We start from the raw sequence: 14,863 nt of genomic DNA on the forward strand, positions 1-14,863 counted from the left end.
CTCCGCCAGGCGTCCGCTTCCCGTGGTTGCAGCTCGGTGTCCCAGTCGATACCGGTACGCCACGTCTCCTGCAATATCTTCTTCGCCTGTATGGTGATGGGAGTGGCGAGGCCCAGTGGATCGAACAGCGACATAATCGCTCGTAGCGCTTCCCTCTTCGTCGGCGTCTGTTCCCCGCTGGCTATCTGTGGCGGAAGCTTGTGTCCGTTGAAGTTGAAGCCTAAGGTGTCTTCAGAAGGTCGCCATACCATCCCCAGTATCTTCTCCGCGTCGAGTTGTACCACGCTGTCCCCGCCGGTGTCGGAGAACGCGGCGCGCACTTGATGCGAGTTCGACGCCCACCGTTGGAGATAGTAGTTGGCTCGACCGTGGATCTGTGCGACCTGTCTTGAGACGCGTACGGCTTGCTCTTCCGTGTCGAAGCTGGCGAGGTAGTCGTCGACGTAGTGGTTCATGACCACCGCCGTTGCTGCCTCCGGGAACTCTTCCTTGTACTGTTCTGCGTTCTTGTTCTTGACGTAGATTGCTATACACGGTGACGATGTTGCGCCGAATATGACACTCTTCATCCTATATTCCACAGGTGGACCCTCTCGTCGATCTCCTCGCCACAGGAACCGTTGCATGTCCCTATCTTCTTCCCGTATGGTGACCCGCATGAACATGTCCTTTATGTCCGCCGTGACTGCCACCCGTCGTTGCCGGAACCGCATGAGGACCCCCGGTAGCGATTGAAGTAAGTCGGGGCCCGGCAGCAGCATGTCGTTCAAACTGATGCCCTTCGTCTTGGCTGCTGCGTCGTGCACGATCCGCAGTTTCCCCGGTTTCTGCGGGTTGATGACGGCGAAGTGTGGCAGGTACCACACCCGTTGGGAACTCCGTGGCGGGGCGACTTCAGCATACCCGTTCTTGAGTAGTGTGTCCATTTGCTGTTCATATCTCTTCTTGATTTCTTCATTCTTGTCGAGTTTCCTTTCGACCAGTTGGAGACGTCGCATTGCCGATTCGTAGTTGTCCGGCGGCACAGGGTCGTCCTTCTTCCATAATAACCCCGTCTCGTATCCTCCCGCCGGTAACGGACGAGTTTTCTCCTCTAAAATGCGTAGGGCGCGACGTTCCTCTTCATTGTAAGACCTCTTCGGTGCGATTCCCAGCGATTCGAGCGCGAAATGTTGCTTCATCATTTCTTCCATCGATTGTTCCTCTTCATGTGTCTTCACTATGTGGCTGATTCTGTGCACCTGCTGTCTTGTCCTGCCGCGACTCGTACCGTGCAGTACCCATCCCAGGTCGGTGAGTGATGCGACCGGCTGCGTGTCGGATCCTCTTCTGACTTCGTGGGCCAGCAGTAGGTGCCAGTTGTCTTGCCCCAGCAGTACCGTCGGTTTGCCCTCTTCGTAGACCAATTCCCTCTCTATGTCCCGCAGATGTGGACAGCCCTTGATGACGCTGCGTGGTACCGACTGCGGTGATAACTGCAGTCTGTCCATCGTCCGTGCCCCCACTGTGTATTCTTGTGAATTCCGCCCGCGGATCTTGAAGTGAACACGCGTCGATTGAGCTGCGTTGATCCGTGCCCCGGCCACACCTTCCATGTAGAATGGTGCGGGGGGACCCGTAGCACCGATTCGCTCCGCCACCGTCGTCTCGATGATGGTGCAAGTCGACCCGTCGTCCAGTAGCGCGTAGGTGTCGCACGTTCCCGTGGGACCGGTGACTCGTATCGGCAGGATCTTCAGGAACGCGATCTTGTCGTTTTCCCTTGCCGATGCGGTGACTGCGGCGGACTTGTCCTCGACGACGTGTGTCGTTACTTCATTCTCCGGCTGTTGTCGCGTGGTGTGCAGCAGAGGGTGATGAGTCTGCGTGCACTCATCTACTCCACATCTCTTGCTCTTGCAGGCGTGGCGAAATCTTCTTACTTTGAGGCAGCGGAAACACAGCCTATGAGTCTTCGCTAACTCCCATCTCGCCGATGTGTCTGCTTCCTTCATCGTCTTGCAGTCCGATGGAGCGTGTCCCTCTCGTCGACACATCGGGCACGGTGGTGTAGCGGGTTTCTCCTGCGTCGTGTATGTCTTCGCCGTCTTCCTAGAAGCGGACTCCCGCCGGTCTTCGGACGGTATCTCCTCGGCGGGGGCGAAGTTTCCACATCGTGCGGCGGTCCTTTGCAGGAACTGAGAGAGTGTTATGAGGTCCGGTTGTCTCTCCGGTTGGTCGTTGGCGAAATCGTAGTACTTGAAGCGTAGTACCGACGGCATCTTCTCTGTGACGTTTCTCACTATTTCTTCGTTGTATAGGTAGTGACTCTTGTTCAGCGCTCGTATCGTGGCGACGACGTTCTGCACCTTGCTTGCGAAGAGGCAGACGTCTCTTGCGTTGTCCGAGAGTCGTGGTAGCGCGCGGAGTTTGTTCAGTTCGGCTGTGACGAGTGCTCCAGGGCGGCCGAACCTCGCGGCTAACATCTTCATTACTTCTTCTGCGGTCGTAGACCCGACGAATAGGGAGCGTGCCGCGTCCTTTGCGGCCCCCTTCAAGCTTCTGCGCAGTCTTGCTAGGTTCTCTTGTTCTGTGAGTTGACTTGCGCTCTCTTCATAGGCCATCTTCCATGGTAACCACTCGCTCGACGATCCATTGAAGACTGGCAACTCGGTGACTCTTGACGCTGTGGAGGGCAGTATGTTGCGAGCGGCCATCTGCATGGCGATCGCAAACTCATTACAATCGATGCCCACCTTCAGCACCGGTTCTTCTTTCTTCATCGACTGCATCGCTGCTGCTATCGTAGGCATGGCGGCATGTGGGTCAACGTGGCGTGCGTGGTCCCGGTGAAGTGCGTCGCTGCTCGGCTGTGGCGGCGGCGCTCTCGAATCCTCTTCAACGGGTCTCGATGGGACGAACCCCTGACGCTTGCCGGTGACTTCTTCTATCTCTGGTACATGCGGCTCCATTGTGAGTGCCAGCGTGCTTCGACGAACCCAATCCGACGTTCGTTCTCTTCTGACGGTAGCGTCGTCGTCTTCTACTTCCTCGTCGTCCTCTGATTCGGCTTCCAGGGCGGCGACACGTGCGGCGGCCAATTCCACCTCCTTTCGAAGTAGCTCCTCCCGTGCCTTGGCCAGAGCCTTCTTCTTCTGCGAGGCCGTGGTGCGAACCGTGCGTGCCGTGCCGTGCTTCGGTTCCTTCTTCCTTGCTGTCTCCTCTGTCGTTCCTGTGGCTTCGGTAGTCTCCGTGGCTCCTGTGGTCGTCGTATCGCCGGACGTGTTCGTAGTCGATGTGGTGGCGGCGGTAGACGACGTGGCAGCGACAGAAGGCATTCTGACAGCCGCAGACGACGTGGTGGCAGCAACGGACGGCGTGGCAGCGACGGACAGCGTTCCGGCGGCCGTAGTCGACGTGGTGGCGGCGGACGTTGTGGCTTCGGTGACGGCGATTTTTTGTTGCGACGACTTCATGTTTCTCGTAGTCGGCATTTCAGCGATCCGGCTTCAGAATGGTCTTCCTCCAGCGATCCGGCTTCTCGATGTACCAACGGTGTTCCTCCAGCAATCCGGCTTCTCGAAGGACCACGATGAACGGTGTGGACTGCCGTTCGGTGAGCGTGGACTGTAGGGGCGTTGGTTCAGGCTGGAGTGAAACACAGGGATTACTATTCTGAAGCCTCCGGTACCGTCTGAAGAGAGTATTTTTTTTTTCTTCTTGTCCTATTTCTTCTCGAGTGTAGTGCGCCGCTGCCCGGAAGCGAATGCCGCTCGACGGGAGGCGGCCTATCTTTATACCCGCCCGCTCGCACGATAATGTTTCCAACTCGCGATAGCGATCTGTGCGAGCGGGACGGGGCGAAAATGAACGAGACGTGTGTCTCTTCAGATCGGTACTCTATAGCGTCTATTTATTTATTTTATTTCAATTTACAATTTCTTAATTCTATTTATTGTTACAATTTCTATTCGTAGGTAATAACGACAACACGCAAAGGAATACTTTATTTAACTTACACTATCTTAAATCTATGTAAATCTATATAAAATAACAGAATACAGAAACGATTAACTAGGGACTTAACAACTATAAATTACGATATATACAAATAATGTCGCGAACACATATACATATTTTGTTTAATTCCGTTAAATAAAATGGCAAGCGTAGATTGATAGCCATAGATATGAAAAGTTGTAGAACTGATAGTGGTGGTCAATCTTCGAGTGTTAGCAATCACACACATACTAATGGTAGCGGAATAAAGCACAAAAGATCCCGATGGGTCGACGTGCAACGTGCTAAGCTGACTCCATATGCGAAAATAAAATAAGATAAATGGTAGCGGAATTAAACAAAATAATTCTAATCAAATGACCAGTGAAAATTTTAATACTAATAGAATAATTTAACTAGATTTAATTATATCATGATCATAACACATGGTACAAGAGTATCAACTATGTAGTTAGTACTCTTGTACGTCAAGGAATAGTCCTAAATTACCAACATTCATTGACATCTAAGAATAAAAATCTCGTAAAAATAAATAGATAGCCACAATAAGTAGATTCCAATAGGGGATCTTTTATTTCACATTCGATTTACATTATTGTTCGAGATTGCAATTTGAAAGCCAAAATAGATCATAAAATATTAACATCGAATCTGGAAACTGGTTAAATCAGTACCGATCGTCGCGAGCTTCGCCGCCCCAATGTCCATAAATCAACGGTGGTGCCACCAAGCAGCAATATGGGGAACAAAACATGTGTTTACCCCGAAGTTAATTTGTCGAATTTATCTGCCTTGTCTTTGTTGTAGTATTGTGAAATATAGCGTTTACTATGTTATGTGCACCTCTAAGTTGTGATTTATATAAAAATGTTTTAAAAACCAAAAAGACTCTGATTTCGTTTATCTCACAATACAAATGAGATAAATCGAATCAGATAATCTTACCATTATAACAAAATTATAATTAGATAATATCTGTACATGAAAGACATTTCAGAAAATTTGATACCAAAAGTCCTTATAGCGGCAATAGAAATCAAATATTTTTTTGTCTATCTCTATGGCGTAAATACATACCTCTGTGCCTGATTAAAAACTGTTTTCAGTTGTTTTTTCTTGATACGCCATCTAGTGGTTGTCTCCTTGCAAAATTTACATGTATATAGTTACGAACAGAAGTTAGTTTACTATAAAATCGATATTTCTGTGCCTCTAGTGAGAAAGGGTATAACTCAAGTTATAGCCTTTTTCTTTTTTAGGCTACTTTAAATAAGCAAATTTTTCTCTTTCGAATGGTATAAGAATCGTAACGATATCTTTAAAAACAATAGAGATAGTAAACATGTAAAAGGCTACAATTAACAAAATATTTGTGGTAAAAAAGTCATAATTAGAAATTTACAATATTTTACAAAAATTATTTTTGTAAAATGAATCAGTTCGATTTGAACCCTTTTACACCATTTAATAGCGATTATTTTTTTATAGCGTAAAATACACATCATTGTTTTTCTTCAATACTTCAATAAAATAGTTTTAATTCAGCTTAAAACTATTTTCACATCATAATTTTAATATTTTTGTTAAGTGTGATTAGGTATAATAGAATTATTTTTAAAACTATAGGTTTTACACAAAAACCGACAATTTCATAAGAAAGAGGAGAAAAAATTACTATAAATGCAATCATTGACTTTTTCAATTAGCAAATAATAAAAGCAGCAGAATTTTTTTCTTTATTTAAAATAGTTTTTTGGCTCTCCTGAAAAGTGACCATTTTGAATTGAACCCTTTCTCACTAGAGGCACAGATTTATCGTATTCATTTCTTGATATATCGATTTTTTATAGATGCACTCGATATAATAATTTATCTAAATTACAGTAGCTACTATGAAGTTTTAATATATGTATATTCAACGTTATTCTTGTTTACAACAATTATGATTCATATTTCATACCTATTAGTCAGCTAGTCAATGGGTGTAATAATGATATTAACCTATAGCATTAATTTTATGTGCCTGGCAGAGTATTAAATAAAAAGTAACGTGTGTCTAATAAATTAAGATATAGTTACTATTGACTGCATATAAAATATATTTTTACCTATCACCTATTGTGGAAGAATCTACATATTTTGGAATAATATACCATCACGAAAAAAGTATTTAAGGTTTAAAATCCAGCCAATAAAATTCACTGACTGGTAAACTTTTCCAAGTAATTTGGATTGTTATATGAAAACAATTTATAATTTATTTTTATAACTATTAACAATTCATTGCTTTCAGACTATTACCCTCGTTCTATGTTATATTTAATTTAAATATTAGGAAACAAATGTTATAAACTCCTTTTAACAAGATAAAGTAAAGATATCTTTAATAGCGTAGCGTAGCTTTATAAGATCTACTATGAATTGGTCAATTAATTTTTTTTAAATCTCCTTGAAACTGCCAAATATTTAGGTATCAATCACGATGATAAACAAATATGTAGACATTACATATAGAAGAAACAGAATTAGCTTAACTTATAAATGGGATCTTGGACTAGCTTTTGGATCGGACATCATCTGTATTTCTAGAAAATAAACTTTATGTCTACAAAATAAAGTTGAAACCTGTGTGGACATATGGAATTGAACTATGTGGCTCTGCAAAGAACTCCCACGTGAAAATTCTCCAAAGATTTCAAAATAAAATCCTAAAAATGATGAATGAGTACAGAGCAAATACATACAAAGCGCATATAAATGCACACATTAACACTTTAAGCAACCTACAAAAAGTAAAAAGTGTTATCATCTTATTATATATCTTAGATTTCACTTGACTACGAAGTAATAAAAAAAAAGTAACGAGACGGTTTCTTCACTGGAAGGGCAAATCTCACCCGTTAACTTCTTATACAAATAATCTACTAGTCGTTTTATAACTAAATGTATAATTAAACAATGACAAAAATCTCTTCATCACATAAACAATGTCAGAAATGCTAATGTCTATGATTTTGCTTAAATTGAATCGTAACAACAACATCAACACTATTGATACTCGTACTATAATCAAAATCTACATCAAATCACAATTATGCGGTTTAAAAGGAAGCCAGGTGATTGATTGCAAATTTATAATTTTGATGCAATAATTCTAAATAAGTAATACCTCTATAATAACAAGTCTACGTAACTGGAACGAAATTAAAATACCATTCAAGAAACCGGCAAATTGATAAAGCTTGGTATTTACACCGTGGTAATTTTACAATCGCAAGATGCACAGTGGCAACACCAATTAATCGGCACAGACGAAATCGTCAAACGAACCCCGCCACAATTTGAATAACCAACCAAGTCACGTTCGCCAAATAAGCAGTGCTAACAAGCGGTATATCGCTTGCACTGATTGTTAATTGATTAGATTAAAAATTTTGGCCCAATTCGCGGCGTATTGTTACGCTGGGGGCCGGCCCTACGGATTAATTAGGTATTTTTAATAGCGACTGTATCTTTTACAATTTGCAAGCTGACAGGCTTTCTATGAAGCTTGAATAATCTTGTTTCTTTAGTAATTAAATTATTTTTAAACTTTTTTAAGGTAGTTTTAAAATGCTTGAAAAAAGTATGAAATATATTTCCAATAAGATATGTATGTAATATTTCTACACATACACCTTTAGTGAATCATTGGATTTGTTAAATCCAAACACATATCCACAATGTATCGGTGTATATTTTCTAAAATTCCCTTCTTAAATCTTTATTGCTTACGTGAGTATATTTGAAACTTCAGAATTTACCCCCCAAAACATGTTGTGAGACAATTTTGACGCCCCTAAATGCTCATGTTTTATAGTCTCGAATATTTTTATTTGAGCTAGGTAGGATGGCCCGTTTGAAAATTGAGTTAAAATGACAGTGGCATACGTAGTGATTCGCCCCGTGGTCGCATTAAGCGCATTAGGGGCCAAAATTGGATTTGTCGTGGGGTGTTTTATTGGTACACTTGTTACGAATTTACGAATGGCGTGTATGTTAAAAAAGCTCTTTGTCAAGGTTGCGCTGTATGTAAAGTGAGTTATGAGCTGATTAACTGAACAAATATTTTCTTTGTTTCCTTATTCGGTAGGTTTTTATACGGCACATGTATCAAAATGTGCTGTAATATAACATTATGTTTTATTTCAATTGAATTGATTTTTTTAACTCCCAAAAACTTATTGTGTAACTGTTTATAAAAAATAACAAAAGTAAAAATAATTTATTAAGAAAGTTTAAAAAAAAGAAATAATATATATATATAAGATATATAGGATATTTTTTTATGAGTACTAATTATATTAACTTTATATGAAGTGACAGAAAAAAACATAATGATCTTTCTAAATGTTTGTAAAGATTTTTCAACATAGAATAAGTAAATTTATTTTATCAATACCTATGAATAATATTACAACAGTAACCATTAATAACCTATACCCAGTATATTCAATACATTTTTTGCATAAATTTTCATTCATCAAATTATTTTTACCTTAAATGTAGACACATATGGCGTCTAACTCACTAAAACAATAGCTTTTTTTCTCAATACCGTATAGGTAATATTTGTTTGACATATTGCGGTGAATCAGAGTCCCCAAGGCGCATTTATTTGCGTGCACGCCTCGCTTGCCAATGTTTGTGATTTACCCCGTATTTTTTGTCTGTTGTTGTCACATTTTTTATCTACACAAAAATTTTTTGCAGCACTGTGCATCTCTCTTTAATGATGAAAATACAATTTTATGTTTCAATATATTTTATGCGAATCTCACAATATCGCACGTAGTGTACTTGTTATATCATATTAAGTGCCTAGTGTTGATAAATAATAATCACTAATTATAATTATATTATATATATTTAAAAGGAAATGCATACATTATATCTTTCGCAATTCATGTATTCTGTATTAGAAAAATAATATTATTATTTTATTTCATCATTATCATTTTAGCCGTTAACTGTCCACTGCTGAACATAAACCTTCCACGTAAGGATAGTTTTGCCAGTGGTTGCCATGGTTGGCGGGCGGGTTGGCAACCGCAGTGAGGCGTTTAGAGATGTTAAGAGAGACGCTGCTGACCATCCCTGTACCATTAAGTTTATTTAGTCGCCTCTTACGACCACACGGGACCACACGGTCGTTTTATTTACTTTTCAAGAAATGCATCAATTATATTTTTTTTAAAATTGCATAAAATATTTTTCTAATAAAAAATTTCTTATATTCAAACAATAGTAGTTAACAGATATTTTTTCAGGTTAAATAAATGATTTTTACAAGTAATTTTTTTAATTAATTTCAATAAATACTTAATTACTTATTCAGTTACCATTAAAGGTAACAAATATTTGTTAAAATTTTATAATTTGGTTAATTGTATACATCATATTAGTAATATATAACATTATTTGTTGTACTGTCTGTACGTAGATAGGGTGCAGTAACAGGGTTAGCACCGACAATGACTTGACGAAGGAAAATCAGATTTGTCGACCCTCCTCCGTTATTTTAAACCTACTCACTCATTTTGCATAACTATGATAGGGTGGGAAATATTAAATCTAGTGTTTTGGTTGGATTAGGCAGTAAAGTAGTCAATATAAACTAGGTTTTTTTCATTGTTAGGTAGGCTAATGAGTAGGTTATTCAGTTTAATTATTAATTCAGCCTGAATTTATAATTAATTAAAATGACTAAAAGAATGGGTTTTATATAAATGATTGTTGTATTTTTTAATGACATTAAAAATTCAAACTAAGCCTATTGGTTTACAATAGCAGGGCATTAGATCTTACTATGCTAATTTATCTCTCGATAATCGTTTAGGATAAAGTCAGGTGAATCCACCAGGAATTAACTACGATAGTTTTTTTTTTAATGGGTGATAATGGAATGACAACCCCACCCGTGCCATTAATATACACCGGCGAGGCTCCAATGAAGGATGACAGGTGAATATGAAGCCGGTCAGTTAGCCCATCGTGACGAATTCAACAAGAATTGTTCACGATAGTTTCCAGGAGGAACCACGTGGAGGTCGACCTAATAGGGCATATTGCTAGCAATGGGGTTGTCAAACTCCATTGTTAACAATCCCTTTCCGCCTAACTACGATAGTTGGGAAAGCCACGTGGAAATAATCCTTATAGAGTATATAGTGATTACGCGAATACCATTATAATTATGATTACGCGGGCACGAAGTAGGGGGAAAGGTGGAGGGATAACTAATTAAATAACTGAAGATCATAGTCCTCGGGAACGAAAAAAAAGTCAAAACCTTGGCTACTATGAATGAAAACATATTCACACAGATTTTAAATAATTATGATAAGGACAAAAAGGTGAAGATGATGAATCCTCGGCAAATACGATATATGAGAGGTCACGAGGACCACGAACATCGCAGTGTTTCTTGACGTGTCTATGAGGTTCTTTAGTTACCATTTTATCTCAGGAGTGAAGTCAGCTTGTTTGCTTTTCTATATTTTATAAAAAGAAAAAAAATGTCATAAATCAGAGGTGACAAACCTTTCAAGGCTTTACTGCTAGGTGGAGGGTCGCGGCTCCACGGCGGGTCCCCATGTCCGGAGAAGTCTCTTAATTTGAGGTAACTTATGGTCAGCCTTATGATAGACGCCTTGTCCAACTGGCTCGTGATAGCAGCAGGGAGCGGCAACATTTTCGCTAATTCGTAAAACTCATAGTTCTCCTTTCCCCGTCTTGAACGAGCTGCGTCCCGACTCTTCTCTTTTCGAAGCTCGAGGATACTGTAAAGAAAGATTAGAAGTTAGTTGTGAAGTACGCAATAACAAAGTTGAATTCGAAAGGCGCTTCATTTAGAATTGCATATAAAACCTAAAAAGTCTAAATACAATTTCTAAATACAGTACAACTTAAGATCTTATTATATAACATGCACTATTGTTTTTATTTGAGTAACATTTTGATTGGTTACATAAATTTAACTCTGCTCGTTATTATAGATTTTTATATTCAGTTATTTTCAAATAACTGACCTTTTATGTAACTTGGTACACGTTGCATAAACTTTTATTTCTTCGATTATCCGTGTAAATTAGGATAAATAGTTAGGATATTTTTTACTAATTCACACAAGCAAATTCGTGGGTTATAGCTAAACCGATATAATTTAAATTTCTTTTATAATGTCCTGATATTTATTCAGTTATGGCAATCAATACCTTAATATTGCTTTTATAGCAAAATTGGAATTGCACTAGGCATCGCACCAATTGTTAAGAAGATGCGAAAGTTTCTTAGTTTTTTTTTTTTATACAACTTAGAATGGCAAATAAGCTGACGGCCCACCTGTGATGTAAAGTGGTAACCGTCGCCTATAGACATGAGCAGTACCATGGACATAACAGAGTATACTGTTTCGCCCATGATACCCCCCATGCGTTGCCATTCCTGAGGACTCAGGTGTTATTCCTCTGTACCCAGTAAATTCACGCCATATCCCACCCTTCAAACCGAAACACAGATATGCAAACACAACTGCTTCACGGTAGAAACACGAATGGGACAGAGGTACCCAAGCAATCGAGTTTTGTAGAAAGTCTTCCTCTGATAAAAGATTAATTTTGGCCGCATTTGATAAAGAATCAATCGCTACTCAAAACAACAATTCCTATACTAACTTTTATAGAGCGACAGATACTCTTAATTGTTTCATCTAAAAGGTTATAGTAGTAAATTTATTGTTGATATATGGATGAAAAGTACAGTACATTCAAAATAGTTCCCCCGCCGTAAAAATATTATTTTGTTAGCTTGATACAGTCTACTATTTATGTTTTTGAGAGCCATAAATATATCACAGGTATATTCCCGCATCCTCTGAGTGGGAGTGATGCAAGGGCACGCCCCACCACGCCTTCAGGCGGAGCCGTTAATGACCCAGTGTTTCAGCGCGTCATTTACATTGCTAATACACTTAATTTACATTTGAGGTGAGATGAGAGATATTTGTGAGATGTTCTCTGGATTCATCAATTTTATAACCTTTTGTATGGTTGGTTATTTGTTTTTGTTGTTTTTGTTTAGTGAAGATCAAAGAAAAGATGGAGGGATTAGATGAAACGTTTGTTTATAGGAATAGTAACAGTAAGTACTAGAGAATCACAACTAGTCTTCAGGTTATTCTAACCTATAATAATAATCTTAATTTTTTACTCAGTGGTTTAAATAAGTAACTAATACTTGCTTTTAGCGATAAGGAGTTAAATTATAATTGTTTATATCTATAATAAGTTTACTGCTGTAATATTTTGGAAGAAATAAGACTATCTATCTATCAATAAGTATAAAATTTCTGTCTTCTAAGGTAGGTATGAAAAAACTGTTTCAGAAGTATCCTCTTCTATATGTTGGTATCTAAGATAAGCTATGATATATACCTAAAGTGTCCATGAATCGAAAATCTGGTTGTATAAAGTAGAATACACAGATCTGAGCCATTTCAGAAATATACCTACGTTTCCTAATTCGCACAAGTGAGAGTCGAACTCAGGTTCTAATTTACTAAGTGTTGATGGAATGAATCTGTAACTACTCTTTTTCAAACCCAGGATTTATTTATTTATATAACCCAGGACAGAGGTGCCCGAGCAAACGACTTTTGTAGAAAATTTCCCTCTAAAGATAATAAACAATGGATTAAACTTTGAACAATTATCTAGTGCGTAACTTATTATAAGCTGATAAACATTGTTTTGTAAACGTTATTATGTATTATATACAATGAATGACTTCATTTATGTAAATATGTATTAGATTTACATTGTAGATTAACATTATGTCATAACAAATAAATACCACTGGACATATTGTGGTGTGCAGCGTCATCTAGGTCCAAATTAAGCTAGAATTTGTACTGTGGAACTTGACAATCGATTGACCTTAACTTTTTTTAATAGCGAAAAAGTATTGTAATACCTTTTTTTTTCCATATTTGTGTACCAGTTGTTTACCAAATTTTCACCCGGAGCCTTGTGTGTACCTATAACGTTAACAAATCAGTCCGTGTACCAGTCAGAAGATTCTTTTTTTAAATTAAGATATAGATATCAAAAAATGATTGAACAATTATTGATTAAAAAGAACATTAGGTAAACAAGGAGAGACAATTAATTAATCTTATATGTATCTGGATACATATTTATAAAGTTAAATGACTTAAAAAAGATATCTTTAATGTAATTAGGTATTTCATAAATAATGTTTCGTATTCATAAAGTTATTAAACAATTACTGTAGTAATTATTACTTTTTTACGTTTGCTTTACTAATTATAATTGTCTATATTATTACAGCTGGTTTAAAGCCACGTAGATATGCTATCATATTCATAATAATTATTTTTATAGAATTGCAGAGACATAGAAAATCCCTCTTGAGTTCTCTCTCTCTCCAAAACCAAAGGAGTACTTCATTTATGCAAAAGATAAACGGTTAATTAACGAGCTACGAAGATTCTGATTAGTCTAACAGCAACTGTAAACTTAATAGATCCAGATTCAGTCGTAAACAAAGTCGAACATAGGTCTAGGGTAAGGGTACTGACTAATGAAACACGAAGCACATCGCCTTTACAGTCAGGGGTGCTAAACCTAGTAGAAGGTGCACTGTAAGCGATCCAATGATGGGTCTGGTTTACGATCGGGCGCGATTACAGTCGCCTTGCTCCCACGAGTCTGCGTTTATTGGCACCTGAGTAAGGCCATTCCGAAATGGACGTCTTCATTCTTCTGTTTATACGTGTTGACGGTTTTCTTGTTTTGATGGCACATTTTCTCAGTGTGATTTGTTTCGTCCTTTCGATTTATGGAGAGTGAATTAGCTGTATTCTTTTTTAAGTTTGTTCTCTGTTTTCTTTTAAGTAAAAAAGTAAAAAAAGTAATGTTCTCTATTTACAAAGCATTTAAAAAAATTGCGTATTAAGTATTATTAAATATATATTTACTAATACTTTTAATGATTTTGAATTACATGCCAGTAAAAATTTTGAAATTCAAATTTTTAAGAATCTGGACATTTTTTCCGAAGGCATATTACATCATAAGAATGAAGTTTAACAACTAGTGGCGGCCCTTTTGATGAAAAGTCGTACCCGTCGTCTATAGATACGAACGCACTACGAATACCATAGAATACTCTAGAATGTTCAATGTACTCTATACGTATAATATTATTGAGGACTATGTGATTAGGGACCTTATAATTCCTCTACTACTTCTCACTTTTAAATCAAAACACAGTCATATAAGTAGTTAGGTAAGTGCTTAATGGCAGAAACGAGAGTAATACAGAGCTACCATGCATATTATTATGCAGTTTTCCTTCGGTAAACATACAAACTTAACAATAATTTTTAATCTATTATACTAAATCATTGTTGTGATGGCGTATTAGACAATAAACTTTTAGAAATAAACATACATACTTGATTTGTAGTGCTAGTTTATTTTAAAGACAACTTCTGTGTTTCTTGTAATAGTTAAATCAATATAAATGAAAAAAAAAGTTGCCATTCTAAGTTACATTAAAAAATTAAAACAATGGTGAAATATATTAAAAAAATATTATTGATAGGTACAATAAAGGTAGATATAAAATTTATTGCATACTAGATTTAAATTACAGTTTATATCACCCGTAAAGTTTAGAAACGACTACAAAATCCTTATCACAACACAACTACTGCTCTGGGACTAATAACTCTTAAAAATAAAGAAAGCCTAAACAAACCCTTTCTAGATCAAATATCTCGATAAACTTTTGTACAGTA

General features: G+C 38.1%; 1 protein-coding gene across 3 annotated transcripts in view; it reads right to left on the reverse strand.

The window, feature by feature from the left end:
- The window catches only part of LOC113520294 (protein trachealess), a 226,776-nt gene that overhangs the window by 46,512 nt on the left and 165,401 nt on the right, over positions 1-14,863 (reverse strand). For all 3 annotated transcript variants that reach the window (XM_052898025.1, XM_052898024.1, XM_026905584.3), the window contains one exon: positions 10,582-10,820. In XM_052898025.1, coding sequence (XP_052753985.1) covers positions 10,582-10,820 — 239 coding nt within the window. The remainder of the gene's footprint in view (positions 1-10,581; positions 10,821-14,863) is intronic.

Source organism: Galleria mellonella, unplaced genomic scaffold, assembly GCF_026898425.1.
Source record: "Galleria mellonella isolate WM207_F2 unplaced genomic scaffold, CSIRO_AGI_GalMel_v1 utg40, whole genome shotgun sequence".
NCBI lineage: Eukaryota > Metazoa > Arthropoda > Insecta > Lepidoptera > Pyralidae > Galleria > Galleria mellonella.